The sequence below is a fragment of the Monodelphis domestica genome, chromosome 4 (genome assembly GCF_027887165.1).
Source record: "Monodelphis domestica isolate mMonDom1 chromosome 4, mMonDom1.pri, whole genome shotgun sequence".
In the NCBI taxonomy this organism is placed as follows: domain Eukaryota; kingdom Metazoa; phylum Chordata; class Mammalia; order Didelphimorphia; family Didelphidae; genus Monodelphis; species Monodelphis domestica.
The window spans coordinates 393679384-393699238 of record NC_077230.1 but is presented as its reverse complement, the minus strand read 5'-3'; the positions used below and the strand labels follow the sequence as shown (position 1 = coordinate 393699238).

The 19855-nt window shown below is 37.8% G+C and overlaps 1 protein-coding gene across 7 annotated transcripts in view; it reads left to right on the top strand.

Moving 5' to 3' along the window:
* Positions 1-19855, top strand: part of SPEN (spen family transcriptional repressor) — a 79579-nt gene that overhangs the window by 11380 nt on the left and 48344 nt on the right. For 6 of the 7 annotated variants that reach the window (XM_007491665.3, XM_007491664.3, XM_007491663.3 and 3 more), the window contains exon 2: positions 17044-17364. In XM_007491665.3, coding sequence (XP_007491727.2) covers positions 17044-17364 — 321 coding nt within the window. Of the gene's footprint in view, positions 1-17043; positions 18596-19855 lie in introns of those variants that run through there. The other variant, XM_056795731.1, reaches the window with a different exon arrangement.

Genomic DNA, 19855 nt, shown 5'->3' with positions numbered 1-19855 from the left:
GAAACACTTGTCAGAAAAGTCCTCCATAAAATAATTTAGAGCATTTTAATTAGGCATTTTAAACAATTTTTGAAGTGGGAGAACCAAACTTATTTTGGGAATAGAATTTTGGACATTTTTTAGAGTGTCTTTAAAGTGTTGGTCAGGTAAAAGCATTTTATTTTATCTCAGTAATTTATTTGATCCCAGTAATAATTATCCAATATGTGGCACACTTGGAGCAGCAAGAACTTAAGAGATTTACTGGACTGAAACAACACATGAGAGAGGTTAGAATCCAGTGGAAAGTAGGGGGCAGATTGAGAGCTAGGCCCCGAGATGGGAGGTCCTGAGTTCAAGTCGACCTCAGATACTTCCTAGCTGTGTGACCCTGGGCAAGTCACTTAACCCCTATTGCCTAGCCCTTACCAATCTTCTGCCTTGGAACAGTCTACAGAAGTGATTCTAAGACAGGAGGTAAGGGTTAAAAAAAGAAGAGAGTTGTACTTAGAGGTGGGTGAGGCCTGGGTTTAAATCTCAACTATCATACTTATTAGCTGTTTATACATGCTAGGCAAGTCCTTTGATCTTATTGAGGTTCAGATTCTTAATCTATGACCTGAGGATATTAGGCCCCAACCCCAAAGGGTTGTTCTTTTTTTTTTTTAATTTTATAATATTTTATTTGATCATTTCCAAGCATTATTCATTAAAGACAAAGATCATTTTCTTTTCCTCCCCCCCACCTCCCATAGCTGATGCGTGATTCCACTGGGTGTCACATGTGTTCTTGATTCGAACCCATTGTCATGTTGTTAGTATTTGCATTAGAGTTTCATTTAGAGTTTCTCCTCTGACATGTCCCCTCAACCGCTGTAGTCAGGCAGTTGCTTTTCCTCGGTGTTTCCACTCCCACAGTTTATCCTTTGCTTATGAATGGTGTTTTTTTTCTCCTGGATCCCTGCAGATTGTTCAGGGACATTACACCGCCGCTAATGGAGAAGTCCATTACGTTCGATTATACCACAGTGTATTAGTCTCTGTGTACAATGTTCTCCTGGTTCTACTCCTCTCGCTCTGTATCACTTCCTGGAGGTTGTTCCAGTCTCCATGGAACTCCTCCACTTTATTATTCCTTTGGGCACAATAGTACTCCATCACCAACATATACCACAGTTTGTTCAGCCATTCCCCAAATTGATGGGCATCCCCTCGTTTTCCAGTTTTGGGCCACCACAAAGAGCGCAGCTATGAATATTTTTGTACAAGTCTTTCTGTCCATTATCTTTTTGGGGTACAGACCCAGCAGTGCTATGGCTGGATCAAAGGGTAGACATTCTTTTGTCGCCCAAAGGGTTGTTCTAAGGATCAAATTAAATATAGAATATAAAGTACATTCAAAAGTTTTTTAGTATGATGGTGGTTTCAGGAAGTCATCTTCTCTTGTCCAACATGTAGCTGAACAAGGATCCCCTCTCTAGTATCTGGACATGTTAATCATTGAGCTTTTCCTTGAAGATTGATCTGTTAAAGAAAGATATGTCATCACCTCTGGGAATCTCCTATTCCACTTTATGGTAGCCCTCATTGTTGGGGAATTTTTTTTACATTTAATCTTAAGTTTTCCTCTTCATTAGTTATTGTTATTGTTTAGCTTTATTATAATAAACTTTAGGGAATTACTCAGATTCTTGTGCTATTTCTAATGTGTTTCTGTTCTTCCAATACTAGGCTCCTTGAAACAACCCTTTATTTAACCTTAGAAACATAACAGGTTTTGACTCTTCAAAAGAAAACTTAGGCAGGTCTAGAAGTATGCTTGAATATACATTTGTATTTTCCTAGCTATTACCAGAATCAAATGCTTGTAAGGCATTATTAGAAGAGTTAACCTTTACCACAAAGAATGGGAGCAGACCACCCAACTAGAGACATTTCAGTACTAAAATCAGCTCCCAGGCCTGACACAGTTTTGTTTCTATGGTTTTGAAATCTTTCTTTTTGAGTAGGTGATTACACTTGGAAATACTATTTTTTTGTATTGGACAGTAATTATAAGAGTTTCTTGGCTTGCTCTTAGGACTTCATTATTGCATTTGTCTTTTTTTTTTCCTTTTCTAAGAACTTATAGCCCAGCCTAACCAGTTGCTTGGAGTTCTCAGTTAGCTCTACTTTTTAAATTGTGAACCTTAGAATCATAAGCCTATTTGTTTAGTAATTGTGGTAGAGTCATAGAATAATCTAAAGTGATCTCCAAAAAGGAATCCCTACTATATCACGACAATGTCTACATGCATAGCTTTATATATAAATGTAATTTCCCTTCTTTTCCAGAAGTTTAATCTTCCAAATTCTATTATTCCTTCTTTAAAGGATCAATTCTGTGTATTAGTTTCAAGGCAGAAGAGCTGTAAGGGCTAGGAAGTGGGGCATAAGTGACTTGTCCAGGGTCATATGGCTAAGAAGTATCTGAGGTCACATTGGAACCCAGAACCTTCCAGGCTGTAGGCCTGGCTGAACCACCTACATACCCTCTATGGTTACTTCATAATTAGCGTCTTTCAGCACTTAAAAAAATATTTGTGCTTCCCCCCCCCCCCACTCTACCAATTAATTTCTATATTTTCTGTGATAATGCCATTACCACTATTTAAGTGATCCTAGGGTTTGTTCAATTTCACTTGGCATTGCAAAGTTTTACTTAGTTTTATCTAGCTCAGTAATTTATTTACTTCCTTCTTGGAGCTTAAATTTTTACTCAGTTGATAATGGAATTAGAATGAGTCAAGTCGAGTATTGAGGATTCCTTAAATTAGAATTATTTGGTTAATTCTACTCTTTATAAGGTCATTGCAGACATTTTAGACTTTGCAGTGCCATACTTTTTTTTATGAAATGGAAGAAATATTAATAAATGAGAATTTCTGGCTTTTCTGATTTATATAGAGTGGCTTTTGATTACTTCAAAAATTAAAATTTCTGAAAGATTGTAAAATGACCATTTGGGCAACTGATTTATTTATTGGCTATATGGATTCAAACTCAACAGAGCTTCATTCAGAGTTATTAAAACTGGAAATCTTAGTAGATTTTAGAAAATAGTCATTCCTGAAACTGAATGGAAACCAATCTGTAGGCAGGTGAACTAGGCTGCAAGTGATTGAGAATTGGGTCTCAGAATCAAGATCTGAAGTTGTGCCTTTGACACACAGACTGGGGCTATAGTCCTGGCAAGTCATTTAATCTCCCAGTGCCCTAGGCAACTTTCCACTGACTATTAAATTTTCAGAGAAAGTACAGATATGTGTAGAGTATCCATTCCTGGAAGTTCACTGAAATCATAGGCCCATCTCTGTATCATCAGTTATTAAGAACTCTTATAAAGAATTTTTTATTATATATTGACAAATATCGCCTGGTCTTTTCAAGTAGAATTAAACGTGAGATGTAGCTCATATAATCATAATGAATTGGAATTTGTGAACTCACTGATGGGTCTCACTGATGGTAGGAATATTTTTTGTTGTTATTCGGAAAGAGTCAGTTGACTACTAATTTTAATAGCATGGGCTGAAGCTAGATGGTGCAGTGGATAGAACACTGGTCCTGAAGTCAGGAAGACTTACCTTCTCTCATTCAAATCTGGCTTCTGACACTTATTAGATATATGAACCTGGGAAAATCACATAACCCTGTTTGTCTTGGTTTCCTCATCTGTAAAATGAGCTGGAGAAGGAAATGGCAAACTACTTCATTATCTTTACTAAGAAAATCTCAAATGGGGGGTCACAGAGTGGGATGCTACTGAAAGGACAACTATATTGTTTCCTATGCCTTTTTTTAAGTGGTTATGACATGATAAATTACTCTTGGCTTTTTGTCCTACACACAGGATTCACAAATATTTTCTTTTAAAAAGTCCAGCTTTGTATTAGGAGGATGGGGAAATTATATCAAACTATTTTGATATACTAGACAGTCATCTGGCTGCACTGGAGAGATCTTACTTCAGAGTCATCAATCTCTGAATAGGGAGTTCTTCATCACTGAAAGTACTAAAGCAGAGATTAGACGACCCTTCATTATATAGGATATTGTGCTTTCTCTGTGCCAAGCACTGGGCTTAAATCCTTTTTAAATATCTCCTTTGAGAGTATTTATCCATTGAGCTCGGAGTTGGACCAGATGGACTGGAAGGTTCTTCCTCAGCAACAGGTGGTTGCAAGATAATAAGTCTGCCAGAGTTACCAAAATCAGGTACGATCTCATCCTTGTAGAACTCTTGTGTAACAAGAGAATTTTGGATACCAGGTAAGATATATGAAAGCTGTTTGTTGATTATAGAGTTGTCACTTAAAGTTTTGAGCTAAGGGGAACATTGTGAAAATAACATTTTCCTCTGGGGTGTAGCTCTGAAGACCTATTTCATAGTGTGAGTCAGGAAGATTGTTCATTGGTAGGAGGGGTTGTGGGAAAATGAAGTATGTGGTAATTCTTTGCTCTGACTTGGGGTCAGTTGCAAAAGCCTTGCCTGAAGTTAATCATTGTATTTGTATTGCTAATCCACCTGGCAAAGGCCAAAGCTGTGTCCTTTTGGGAAATAGTTGAGAAATGATTTATTTTATTTACTCTGACAAACTAATGACCCAGTTTCTTAGTTTTATACAATTGACAGTCCATTGGAAGTCACAAAGTCAATTTCTTTTGGTTTTAATGAAAATTGAGTATTAAAACTAGAAAAGAACCGAAGGAGCAAGTGCCACTTGTTATCAGATGAGCAGACTAGGTGATTCCCCAAGGTCATATTGCTTGCTCTTTGACTTTGCTCTAATCTGGTACCCTTTGAATTGTTTGACTGCTCTCAAATCTAACATTAAGGTGTGAGATAGGACACCAAAACCTTATTTCTTTGAGACTTTTTTAAAATCCATACCTTCCTTCTTAGAATCAATATTGTGTATTAGTTCCAAGGCAGAAGAGGAGTAAGGACTAGGCAATGGAGGTTATTAAGTGACTTGCCCAGGATCACACAGCCAGGAAGTGTCCGAGTCCATATTTAAACCTAGGACCTCCCAGTCTCTAGGCCTGGCTCTTAATCCACTGAGCCACCCAGCTGACCCCTTCCTTGAGATTTGTTAAGGAGAATGAAAATTAACACTTTGGAAATTTGGAAGAAGGCTTGATTTCTCCATCCTCAGGAAAACTGAAGATATACGGAATACTCAGGACCATGGTTTTGATTGTGTTCTTGTATTTTGAAATGTGCTCCATAAGGTAATAAATAGATGACCAAGTGAGACTGTTTCTTTGGGGGTAACCTGCCAAAAAAAGTTTCTTTTAAGAAAAACTTTAAAAATTAATTTCTAGTATGCTATTTTGTTTTTATAGGAATCTGTAGTCAAGCATTTTATTAAGGGAGTAGTCTTAATTTTTTTCTAGCTGATTTTGCAACTTTTGAAAGCAACTTAAATGTTTAAATATGTATTCCTTAAACAATACAAAAGAGAATTTTATACCAGATATAAACTAGAATATTAGTTACTAATGGAGACTTCACAATATGAAGTTTAAGCCATTGTTTTTCTTCGGGAAGTTTTGTGGTATCTTTATATACTAAGTTAGCTATTAAAAACCCATTAGTGGGGGCAGTTGGGTAGCCCAGTGGATTGAGAGCCAGGCCTAGAGATGGGAGGTTCTAGGTTCAAATCTGACCTCAGATACTTGACAGCTGTGTGACCCTGGGCAAGTCACTTGACCCCTATTGCCCTAGCCCTTACTGCTCTTCTGCCTTGGAACCAATACACAGTTTTGATTCCAAGACCGAAGGTAAGGGTTTTTAAATAAAAAAAAAACAAATAAAAAAAACAACAAACCCCATTAGTAATGCTCATGGCCCAAACTGTAGGTGTCTGTGTTGTTTCATTTCCATAATGTGTTGTCCATCATATTCAGAAAGGGTACTGTGCCACACTATTAGTAGGGTTTGTATTGGGCTTGATTTTCTAGTAGTAGTCATGGACCCGTCAATTTGAAGTCACGGCACATGAAAATCAGTTGAAAGAATTGGAGATATTTAACACTGAGAGATGAAGTGTCTTGTGGGACGTGGTTGGGTAACTAAGACCAGAACAGCTGGCATGTGGAAGAAGGGAGAACCAGGAACAATATGAAGAAAAATGGAAAAAAAATAGGTAGGTTGGTTTAGAGTAGATGAGAGCTTGCCAAGTAAAATGGGCAGTAAAATGGGGCTGTGTTGGGAGTTAGTGGCTCCCTGGGTGGATCAGAGGACTTGAAGCTAACTAAGGCTCTGAAGAAATTTTTGGTCAGGTCCTGATTAGATAAGGGAACCTCCCTCCAGGTTTGTACCAGTTCATGTATTCAGCTATTAGTTGAAGGTCTCCTTGATCAACTGGGAGGGTTACAAAAGTAGGAACACAACTTTTCCCTCTTGTGGCCATTGTACTTGCTTGCAAACCCCAAGGGCATGTCTTTTTAAGGTAGTTGGCATACATTCTGGACATAGAACAGAGCCAAGATATCTGATCCATGTTGTTTTCATTGTCTTCATTTCTAAGTTATAAAATTAATAGCATTATGAATAGCCAGCACTTAGAGTTTACAGAGCACTTTACAAATATCTCATTTTACCCTTAACTTTAGAAGGTAGGTGCTATTATCCCCATTTTTCTCTTTCCAATGTATCCCAATGATTATTGTTCCCAGGATTTGTCTTCTTTAGGAATTATGGGGGACAAGCAGAGATATGAAGTTAGAAATATCTGTGATTTTGGAGGAAAAAATTACAGCTCTGTTTTCACTAAACTAACTGAAATTTAGTGCTTGATTCAATTATGAATGTAGTAGACAACAAACCACAGTGATATTAAGCTTCAGCAGACTAGTTCATGACACTCAGAAAGGCCAGTTCTTCAAGTATCTTGGATTTCAATGGTGGAAGTATACTGACCGTTGATTTATATAGTAAGGTAGATTTTATAGATGGCTGGGGCGAATTGCTATATCCAAAAAAATGGATGGTCTTTTAAAGCCAGTGATGAGCCCTTTCCCAAACCCTTAACTTGAGTGATACTTGGGGGGGGGGTGCCTTCTGAGTTATGTCAGGCTTTTAGCGCCCCCCACTTTAGGCAACTAGGTGGCATAGTGGATAGAATGCTGGGCCAGCAATAAGGAAGACTCATCTTTAGGAGTTCAAGTCTAGTGTCAGACACTAGCTGTGTAACCCAGGGCATGTCACTTAACCTTGGTTTGCCTCAGTTCCTCATATATTCCTATAAAGTGATCTGAAGAAAAAAATGACAACCAATTTAATATCTTTGCTAAGAAAACCTCAAATGGGGCCATGAGGAGTCAGACACGATTCAACAACAGTTCTTATTCCCCTACTATAGATGGGGAAAAGCTGAGCATCATTTCCACACCAGGACTGAGCCTCCAAGAGGACTTGGGGTCATTGTATGGGAGTGAAATAGAAGAAAAATAAAGTGAGCAATAATTACTTTAAAATTAAACATCTGTGGAATTCCCTTGATAATATGGCATTTAACATACCATGTGTCTTATCTAGCATGGATATTTATAGCCTTTACTACTAAATAGTTTTCAGTTTTCTGGGGTGGGTGGTTTGTGGACAGGGATCATCAAAAGTTACCATTAATTTATTGTGTCTTCCCACATGCTCTGCATTAGCAAATTTTCCTTTTCCCTTTATTTCATGTTGCTTTTTTAATTGTTTCAGATTTAAACTGCTTTTTATTACTTTTTGATATGCCTATGCTTGTGGCTGTTAGTGTTTGTAGACTTTTCTTTTATCCAGTTCCTTTTGTTATTTGTTCCTTACCTTTCAGATTTCTCCCTTAAGCATTTTCACTCAGAGACCTCCTCCATTTATAAAGAATTTAGAATTCTCTAGCCCTTCAGGAAACACTTAAGCATGTGACAACAGATTCTTGTTGGACCTAACTGAAGAAGACAGCATTTGCTGTAGCAGTCAGGGTATTAGGATTTATAGATTTAGGTCACTTCAGAGAATTCTGGTAAATCTAGTTAGTTGGGGTGGTTATTGTCCTGAGAGTCTCTGAAAATCATCCATATATGGTCTAGGAGCATTGGATGACATCTTTTCTACTGTTTGCCAGGGTGATGACCAAACTACCAAGAAAATGTTTTGAGAACTACATGTCATTAATAGAAACACAAACTTATTCTCCAAGCCGGACTTGTGGTTTTATCAGTCTTGGTATTCAATTAACTTACAAGAAGTCATAATCCTTCTATATGCCTTAGTTCCTCCACCTTCATAAGTTGCTGTGATAGAAACATTTGCTTGGTAGTTAATTCTCAGTGACAAACCTCACCAAATTTTTTTTTTTAAATTAAAAGTCCTTACCTTTTGTCTTAGAATCAATACTAAATATCTGTTCCAAGGCACATAGAGGTAAGGGGTAGGCATTTGGGTTTAAGTGGCTTGTCAAGGGTCACATTGCTAGAAGTGTCTTGAGGCCATATTTGAACCCAGGACCTCCCAGGCTTCAAATCTGGTTCTCTTTATATACCGCCTACCTAGCTGTCCTGAACCAAACTTAATGAATTCTTTGCTTAGTTCACTATCAGTCCTATTTGGGGCAGAGCAGTGAAAAAGACTATTGAATTTGGAGTCTTAGAGAGTCTAGGTTCAGATGTGGGCATTGCTTCTTCTGGGTTTGGACAAGTCACTTAAAAGAGATAATGAGCTTTTTGTTACCTTATCTTTATTTTATTTGTAAAAACCCTTACAATACTGTATATTGGTTCCAAGGCAGAAGAGTGGTAAGGGCAGGGCAATGGAGGTTAAGTGACTTGCACAGGGTCACACAGCTGGGAAGTATCTGAGGCTAGATTTGAACCCAGGACCTCATGTCTCTAGGCCTGGCTCTCCATCCACCGAGCTACCCAGCTGCCCCTTTGTAATCTCATCTTTAAAATGAGGGAAATAGGCCAGGTAATTCTAAGGTCCCATCTTGGAGGGGTCTGCCAAAGCTTTGCTTGTTGTAGATAAGGTTCTAGAAGCTGCTTCAGTCCTAGTGTGAAATACAGCTAATTTGTAAGTCTATAATTTCTTGTGTCCTTGGATTTCAGATTACTTAGTTGATAGGCTATGTTGTGTTGGGATGTGTTCACTGAATTAAGAACTGTAGGGGGAAAAGTCTCCTTTTGTACCAAAGTATTGAAAACAAGTGTTTATATATTTGATAAGGTAAAGTTTACCAAGTATTGAGATGCCTTAATAGTAGTGACTTCTGAGACAAATGAATTTTCTTTTGTGAAATCCCAAAGTTCCATATTTCATGACAAGACTTGGTATAAAATATTCTGGAAACTTGTCTTTTTTTTAACAGCCCTTAGCCAGGTGGGTTTTAATCTCTTTCAGGATATAGTGAAGTGTTACAATTATACTGTATACCTTTACAATGTTTAGCTTTTAGGAACTAGAAAATAGAGGGTGCTAGCAGTTGTACCTAAAAGTTTATTAGACTGCATCTGCCAATGTCATCGCATAACACAACTATGTCTGTTACCAGTCAGTTAGGATCTCTGGTAAAGTAGTTGGCAAAGCCTAGCCTTTTGGTTTAATCACTCCCCCTGCCTGGGCTTCCATTTCCTCAGCACTAGAATGAGAGGGATTGAATTTTATCTCATTCTGGTGTATGTAGCAGAGTGAGAATTTTGGATCCATATCTGATGTTCATTGATTCCAGGCAGCAGAAAGAAGCTATCTGCAAGAAAGGTAATGCACTTACTTTCTTTTTAGGTTCCTTACTTGCATTGCCTTGCCACCCACATAGGGACTTAAAATAGATTTCCTGAATTTTTTCCTTCCTTTCACTGGTCTATCTCATGTTGGAAAAGAAAATTGCTTAAAGAAGAATAAAACTTTGGTAAATGACTGTCCCCCCCCCCCCCCCCCAAGCTGAGTATGCTTTCTCTTAATTGACACATTTGGAGGGAGGGATGGTTGGCAGTATTTCTCAGCTCAAATTTATATTTCTTAGAAAGAGAAGGAAATGGAGAATAAAATAGCCCAAGCCTAACGTATTTAGTGGTTTGATTACTAGGGTTACTTGAATCCAAAATGTTGAACTATAATTTTGATCTTGCTGTCTCACCAGAGCAGTTCATTTGAACAGTCATCTACTGTAGCAATCTACCAGACCACCCATTTTTTCTTGGGCAGGTTTGGGCAAGGCTCCAGAAGAGTTGCAGTTGCAAGGGAAGGGGGTTCATACTTGGTTGCACCCATACCTAAATGAAGAATGACCACAGATTAGTTTCAGACCAGAAAGGGAAAGGCATTTTTGGTTTTAGGATTCCTAGCACCTATTGCTGGTATCTTGTACACCTACCTAGTAGGCAACCCCTTCATAAAGGCTAATGGAATTGAGAGCCCAACTGTGTGAATATTTACAAATGGGTCTTTGTAGCCCAGCTACCAGCATCCTGTGGCATTAAAACCTTTGAGAAGGCCATCTTTAGAAGAGTCTTTGCCAGCTTTATAAAAGGTTTGTAGATTCTATGGTGCCCTATTCCATTTGATTTCATTTTGCCCCAAATTGCTCCAGAAACACAGATACAGCCTCTGTTGCTGTTTTTGTAGAATGTATTTTGATCCTGTTTTAGCATTGGGCTGTAGTCACTGCAAGAAATGTATTCCCTAGTTTTACATTGAAATACTTTTCTTCGAGAAGCCATGTGTGTATTATGTTGCTTCATTAATGTACGTCTTATAAATAATATTGCAGTTCTCCCTTGGATCAGATAACATGAAGCAATGTTTTCTAGTAGTCTAGCTAAGAAAGATGTAGTTTAGGCCAGCAATTGAGCTGGTTTGATCATGAAACAGATTTATTTCTACCATGGACATGAAATGGGCTAGGGGGGACTGGTAGGTGGAGAGTATTGGTAGTGGTAAAGGGGGATGACATCTGTCCATAATTAATGGACATTAGGAGGATGGAATAGGAAAAGTACATCTTTCAAAGACTACTGAGGCTTTTCTAACAATGAATGTGAACTTAGGGTTTTTCCACTACTAGTGTTGGAGGATAAAATAACCAGACCCAGTGAATAACCAAATTGTAAGATTAATAAAAATGTGCATAGGCTGGTGCCATTTATTTAAAATTGGATGTCAGCATTTAAAACAAATCAGAATAACTAAATCCCTTCTTTCCTTCCTTAAAGTCCTATGCCCCAGAAAAAGTCCACCTTGTATTAAAGAATAAATATTGCTTTTCAATGACTGACCATGTGACATTTTTACTATGATAAAGTGGCATTTAATTTTTTAAACACATACCTTCTGCCTTAGAACCAATACCCCATATATGTTGAAAGACTACAACAGATAGTAAAATTTTAATTTATTTAAATGACCGCTTTTTTGGACTTTGCTGTCTTTTTTGCTTTTTGACTTTGCTTTCAAGTTATTTTGAACATAAATTTCTACCACCTGTATTTTCCTCCAATTGCAAAGTTTGGATTTGAGCATAATAGGCAAATTTTTAACCAGAGATGAGCTGCCTTGATGATTGATAACTTTAAAGAATCTTTCTCATTGGTACCCCCTCCATTGGTATAAATGATAATTTATCCATTCCTCCGCATTCTATCACATTCACGTTCTTGTTTACTGCTTTCCCAATTCAGTAGGGGGAAAAATCCCAACCACCTGGTATTAAAAATTGAGCTTTTCTAAACTACATGATTATCAAATTAGAGAGAAAAATCAAATAGAACTCATTATTCAGTGCATGTATATGTTTGTAGTAAAATCTCTGGTTTCACTAATATATTTTGATTTAAAAGGTTTTTTTTAAAAAATCAAATTGAATTTTATTTTTGTCCCTTGTAGCCCTTACCTTTTGTTTTAGAATTGATTCTAAGTACTGGTTCCAAGGCAGAAGGTCAGCCGTTAGACAGGTTAGACAATTAAGATTAAATAACTTGTCCAGGATCACACAGTTAGGAAGTGTTCAAATCTGTTTAAATCTGAGACTCTGACTCTTCAGGTCTGCCTCTCTATCCACTGAGCCATCTAGGTGTCCCATAATTTCCTTAGAAATGCTTTTCTGTTATCACTTATAAGATGAGGAAAATCCACTGGCAAAAGATTACAACTGTAGAAAAGTTATGAATAGTGACAATTGTCAGCAAGTAGCATTATGTTAGAGGAAAATTTTTCTACCTGACATTGGCTAAAAGGCTTGGTAAGAATTTCTGGAGGGGAAAAGGGTGACTTGAAAACTATGCATTGTCTGTGAACACAGAGGAAAAGTTGACAGGAGTTAGGTTTGTCAACACCAAGAGCTGATAGTGTTAAACTGAAAAGAAAGGAAAACAAAATGACTGTCCAGCTTTGCTGCTGTGGATCTGTGTGCCCAGAGGCAGCTTCTCTCACTTCACTAGGCTCTAATTTTCTGAAGCGTAAAACTACAAGCTCAAACTAAATGCATCCTCCTAGTTCTGTTCCTCTGACAGTGTATCTTTATTTAAAAAACAAACAAAAAAACCATTTAGGGTATCAATGAAGTCATAAGACCCTATTGTGGAGCTTGGTTATTAGTATACTACTCTTAGAATCTTGGGGGCAGAACTGTACTCTTAATTTTATCTTTACTTTCCCAACACCTTGTAGGACGGTTTGAATAATTGTTGGCTTAGATGAATTATCCCTTAGTTGACATCTTTCTCAGTTTCTGCCATTGTATTGGCCTATGCTCTATCCTCTTTCCTTAATTTCTTGTCTTTCCTTTTTTTTTCCTCTCAATTTCTGTACCTCTGATACTACTTTTCTTGCTTATTATTGCAATATTTTCATTTGTTGAGTGACACATGTGACTCATTGACCCCAAAAATCTCTCTTTTAACACCAGTGTTCTTGCAGTGATTTTATATCGCCAGAATAAATCTTATTCAGTAAACATTTATTAAGTACCTGCTACATACCAGGCACTATGTAAGTGCTGGGGATAGAAATCCAAATTAAAAAATGTAAAGGTTAATCTCTTCCTTAGGGAGAGTTTACAGTCTAATTAGGAAAGACCGAACACAAAAGAAAGCTAAAAAGCATAATGGTGGGGTGAGTTCCCCAAGTGTAAGAACAGTGCTGCTGGTTGGTGGGAAATGGGGAGAAGACTAGTCTGGCCTCTCCTTTAGTGGAGGTTTTGGAGCTCATGGCTCTGTCCTTCAGTGAGTCTCATCAGAAAGGCAGAAGGTACTGAAGAGAGGCTCTTTCAGTCTGTCTGTGAAATGAGATGTCCCCAAGGGTGAATTCTTAGAACTTAATATCTGAGAAATCAGGAGGATAGTGGTAGGTACAGTTTATTTCCAGCTGTGACCAAATGGTGGCAAGTGACATTAGAAATATATAGAAATATATTTTTGAAAAGTTAGAATGGACGAGAAATGTTATAGATGAGTTGCAGTTTGCACTGGGGGAGGGAATGACCACATTGATAAAATGACATCCATTAAATTATTACTAGAATATGATGATGTGAGCCATGTTTCTGGCTAATAGATATAGCTACCATTTCATTTTCCAGGGGGAAGTAGCACAGTGAATTAAAAGACACCCCCCCCCCCATCCTTATCTTCCAAAGAATGACTTGTCCACAGTCACCCAGCTATGAAGTATCTGAGGCTACATTTGAACCTAGGACCTTCCAGGGCCTGGCTATAGATTCACCTAGTCATCTAGCTGTCCCTAAAGCACTCTTTCTAGAAGACCTCTAAAAGGACTTAAAATACAAGGAAGAAATTTACCTGGAAGGAATAAGTTATTAATTCCTTAGTATTTTATCAGGATTTGTTACCTGGAGACAATAGGACATAGGTTAGGCAATTTTTGATTGGTCAGGATGGTGGCAGTGGCTTGGAAAGAGGACTCTAAAGAGACCACCTTGGTGTGTGTGACAAAAAGATGTGCAGGGATTTACCAGAAGACAAATGGTTTGCATTTGTGTTTGGGAATGTTCATATTTCTTTTTTTCTAAATGAACCATATAGTTTTGATGCTAGTTTAGACAGTTTCCAGTATACCCCTTACTGATAAGTGGCCAGAAATTGATTTAATTATATTATAATTTTGTTGATGAGTCCTTCTCTCTGAATTGTTTCTGGCTTCCCAGAGACCATACTGTCCTGATTCTCCAACATCTCTAGGCAGTCCGTCTCTGTCTCCTATCAGCTCTAAGTCTTCTCTAGGCTCTGGCTTGACACTTTAAGCCCTCCTGGCATTCTCACTTGGTTGGTCCCATTAATTTACCCAATCTTCATCTTTAGCCCTGGACCTCTTTTCCCCAAATCTTTTTTGGTCTCCATCTACATGTAAGATATGTCTTCTTTGGTATCCTCATTGGCACTTCTGCTCAGGAAGTCCAAAACTGAACTTTCAAAAGACTTAATCTTTTCTCATATGATAGTGTCTGTCAGTGGTACCATTGCTCCCCTAAGTCTTCCCTGTTTGAAATGTTGGTTTTATCTTTGATTCTTCTCTGTTAATTTTGCCTGTGCAACAGTTTTCCCCAGTTACCTGTTCCCACTGGTCACTACCCTGATATAGTTCTTCTATACCACTTGCTGGTACTACAGAGTAGTAGTAACTTTATTATATGATAATGGCCTCTATTCTTTCTTCCTTCCTTCCTTCCTTCCTTCCTTCCTTCCTTCCTCCCTCCCTCCCTCCCTCCTCAACCATCTCCTCAATCCCACCCCACAAAAAAGGAAGGAGGAGAGAAAAAGCCTTTTAAAGGATTGCCAGGACAATCTTATGCACAATCACTTTCGTATCAGCCAATCCTTAAATGGCTCATTCTTGTCTTTTGGATAAAGTTCAAATTTCTTTGCTTTGGCAATCAAGGCCTCACCCAATCTGCTGTTGCCCTACCTCTTCATCATTCTCACTCTGGTCCCCTGACACTCACAGGTCCATGACAAGTGTTGAACTGAGTTAGGTAGTTTTAATATACTGTAGTAGGAATAGTCATCAGGTTTTTATTGACCATGTATCTGCTCATTACTTTTATAACAGTAGTTTCATTGTGCTCCAAACTATGGGATGTAGTCATAGACTTGGTTAAACTTGGGAGAAGGTAAGAGGAACCAAATTAATCTGATACTCTCTTGAAAATCTCTTAGTAAAGCTTTTCTAATTTTATTCTCAAACATACTCAGTACATAGAGTAAAAAAGGTGAGATTGTTTAGTGAGAAATGATAGTCACATAGCTAATTAGTAGTTACAAAGCATGGACTAGAGCCCCTGAACAGAAAACAGTTTTCTGTTGGGCACAAAGTCATCATTAAAATTGCTTAAACCACATCATAATGCATTTTCTCTTTCTAAGGGGGAGGAGAATATATTATTTGCTACTCATTTTGGTCTTTATAGTCTTTAGGTTCATAAGTAATAGAAATCTTATCAAATACCTATTTTCATTCTTTTGATCTTAGATATAAAATTCTTGACCTGAAAAATTTTCACTTTTAAAAGTATGTAGGAAGTTCTTCCTGTCATGTTTTTAGCATAGAATTCACAATTCTTTTAAAGTCTTAAAATAATGAGTTGGAAATATGCATTAGATTGAATATTTGTTTCTAGCACTAGGTCTAGGATATATAACCTGCTATGCTATAGTCATTTCACATTATTAGCACATGTATTTGTTGGGAGGTGTCATGTTTCTTACAGACCTTAAGAATGTATATACTCATTTTTCTATTCCATAATGGCAATTCTCATTTAAGTTACATCATCATATAAGTTATATTTTTGGGTCACATTTATGAATAAAGTTTGTTTATAAATAAACAACAGCATCCAGAAGGCTTCTTTCTATGTTTGTTTAGGGAGAAAAGTGTATGTTTCCGTACAAATTCACATTAAACAAAATAAAGGTACAGTCCAAACTTATATAAAACCCAACCACCAATTTATTCATTCAGCCAGAGTGAGGAAGCTCTTCTACTTAGCTGACAAAGCCTGATTTGGGGAACTGACAGTATAAACACCTCAGGTAGAACAAGGAAATATGAGAAAAGACATGGTATAGTTGGAGATAATCCACAGGGTGAAGGCACTAACATTAAGAGGGACTAGGGAAAGTTTCATGCAGAAGGTGGGATTTTAGTTGGGATTTGGAAGCCAGGGCAAGGATTCCAGAATAATTTCAAATGTTTACTTTTGCACTGTATAATAATAAAATAATCAAAAGTTGAGTTTCAGGACCAACCTGAATAAATACATGATTTCATTATCCCTCTAGAACAAAGTATAAAGGATTTTAAAAGAAGTACCTAAAGTCTTTTAAAAATAGAAAAGAAGGGGGCAGCTGGGTGGCTCAGTGGATTGAGAGCCAGGCTTAGAAACATCAAATACTCCCTAACTGTGTGACCGTAGGCAAGTCACTTAACCCCCATGGCCTAGCTCTTACTGCTCTTCTGTCTTGGAACCAACGCACAGTATTGATTCTAAAGTGAGAATTAAAAAAAAAAAGAAAAGAGTTTACAAAAGTTTCCCTAAAGAATGTTGTTTGAATTTATTTTATATCAGCCATGGACTGAGAGGAAAATGTGATTTGAAAAGTCCTCTGTTTTTCAATGAGGTCATTTTGGGCATTTAAATTGGGATGAATTTTGTAAAACAGCTATGTATGGTGAGTTTTTAAGCAAGGTGGGAAACCTTATTTTTAATCCCTTTGCTTCTGTTGTTAGGTTAATCATCCTTTTCTCTTGGACCCCTTTATAATTCTTGACTTTTTAGAGGTTTATTCTAGCCAAAGGCCTTTGGATTTCTAGGACATTGATGGTCTTACAGAAATGAAAATATTTTTTAAAAGCTTGGTTGGTTATATTATCTGTAAAGGAATGGAGTGTTTTCATGATCTGACAGGTTCCCTCTGCTTGTATATTGTTTAGAATAAAAAAAAATTGTTTGGAAATGCCTATGCATTATCTGGCATGAATTAATGGATTATCATTAATATGTTGGTTTTGTCTTTTTTCCCTAGATATGGACGTGTTGAAAGTGTCAAAATTCTCCCTAAAAGGGGATCTGAAGGTGGAGTGGCTGCCTTTGTGGATTTTGTGGACATCAAAAGTGCACAGAAGGCTCACAACTCAGTCAACAAAATGGGTGATAGAGACCTACGGACGGATTATAATGAACCAGGCACCATTCCGAGTGCTGCTCGGGGATTGGATGATACAGTTTCCATAGCATCTCGTAGTAGAGAGGTTTCTGGGTTCAGAGGAGGTGGTGGAGGGCCTACTTATGGCCCCCCACCATCACTTCATGCACGGGAAGGACGTTATGAGCGGAGACTTGATGGGTAAGTTCCAAGGTTACACTAGGCAGGTATTTTGTATTTGATATGGTGAGAAACACAAACTCATATGTAGGGGCCCCAGATGGATTTAAAGTTTGGGCATTCTCTATGTTGGGTTTGGAAACGGAAGTGATTACTCTCCCAGTGGCTGGTGTCTTGTGGAGTCGTGGAGGATACTTACAGCAGCTGGTTGGATATCTACTCTTGAGCTATGGTGGTGGAAGATTTCCTATGGCAGCACAATTATTGGAGTTACGTTTCTTCTAGAGCCGATGATTTTCTTTTCTTGGATAATGTTAAGGCCTTCCTGGGATGTATATCTACAACAAGATGGAGCTATTTGGTTACTACTTATGTTCCGGTTCCTGTGGAATATCTTTGGAATATTACAGCCTTACAGCTTCTTGGAGAATTTGATTATCTGGTTCTCTATTTCTCACAACCTACAGTTTACATGTTAATTGAATTGTCAACCCCCCCTCCCCCCGAAATGTAAGCAAATTGCAATGATGCAACAGCTTGGATTCTACAAACAACGTTTTTAGACGTGGAAATGTGTAATTGGATGGAGAAGAAAGAAGGCGGTGCTGATTTTGGATCTACACAATTTCCAAGTGATTGGAATTATATTTTTTTGCTGGTATGGGGAAAAATGGATGTTCCTAAATCTTGGAATTATAGCAATTTGTCCTTAAAATGCTGGAGTAAGATCCATGGCTTCGCTTTTATGGAATGGCATGCAGACAAGACTTCACTAGCCCAGGGGGAGTGGATTACTATCTAGTTTCTTAAGCGGGTTGCTGCACAGTTAAAGGTATTTTAGCTTTAAGGACTTGGTGCTAATCAATTTGTGGATTTGTTTGTCAAAGGCGGACTTCTGGCCTGCAACGATGCATTTCTCATCTATCTGGGTATTTCTGCCAGCTGCTTGATTAAGACAGGGGTGGAAATTTTTTTATATTTGGATGGATTTATACATTTGTTATCCCAAGAAAGAAGCCTGGGGTTTGAGAATTACAGTTTGTCTGGGACTACTCTCTTCCAATGGATTTTTTTTTTGGTCTTGTTACTAAGATTTTTTTTTCCTTGGTTCATCTAAGTATGATTTGACACCCATGCCCCTTAAGAAGGTGGATTACTCCCATAAGAGGGGCCAAAATTGGGGAAGTTATGTTCACAATTCTCTCCCTAGATTTAATTGGGATTATAGGTCGTGTTTCCACACTTGAAAAAGGTTGGTATGTCCTGCCCTATGTATTAGTCCCTCTCCTAACCCAAGTCAAACTCTCTTTCCACTAACTCCAGTAGCATTAGTACTAATAGATGAATCAAAAAAAGCATTGTAGCCACTAGATTTTCAGCTCTGCTAGCTCTTATGCCTTCTTATGTCTTCTGTGTCCTTTTTAATATATGAGGACTTTTCATGTCAGCTCTAACCCCATTAGAAGTATTGCTTCTGTTACTATTAAATCAGGTCTCACCAATTTACATTTTGTAGGTGTTAAATGCACTTATAAATTGTTGCTATTGTGCCTTCAAAAACATTCATGTTCAGCCTTTGAAATACCTTAAATGCCAAAGTTGTAAACAGTTAATTAAAAAAGGACACTTAATGAATTTTAAATTGGAAGGACTTTATGGAATTTTTGTTTTTCATTTGGCAATGTTTGGTTGTTTTGGGGAAAGCAGGGGGAAAAAAGCAACTTGAGTTGGGGGTTGCTATTCAATGAGATGGATGGGAAGAATTAAAGATTAGAGAGTGGAGGGATTTGGAGTGGAGGAGACTGCCCTAATCTTGGGCACCTTCATACATACTTATTGCATATATACTGCAAAATACTCATCAAGGAGGAGTCTGATTCCATCACCTGAATTCATGCTCCCTTTAAATAGAAGATCAGACTTGAGTGTTGAAGTTGAAGAGGAGAAACTGGCTAGTTAGGTTGTGAAGGAAGGGCCAGGGCCCTGGACATGTGTGGTCATTGAGGAGCAGGTAGGGGTGCAGTGGCAAGGTAACTCCCACACCCTTCAGAGCTTTGTTGCCTCCTCAATGCCACCTTCTCCCAGGGCTGTTGCGAGGATGAAATTTAATAACTCGGAACATGCTTTGTAAGCTTTCAAAGCTCTAGATGAATGTCAACTCTTCCTGTCACTCACCTATCACTATCCCCAATGAATTACTGTCATCATATGGTAACTGAGAATCAATTCACTCTAGTAGATCTGAAGAAAGACAAGGAAGAAATAATGTTTATAAAATTGGATGTTGAAATTTAACAATGTTGTATACACTGGAATATTTCAAATCATGCATATTTTAGCTTAAGCCAGCAACAGATTATCATTAAATGCCTATGTTTTTAGTTGAGAAAGACAATCTTAGTAGATATCCTATTGCTTAAATTAGAATATGGAGCTATTCAAATGCTTCTAGTAGTCTTACCTTATGGAATTTGATGAGCAAAAATTAAGAGGATTTCTTTCTCTACTATCA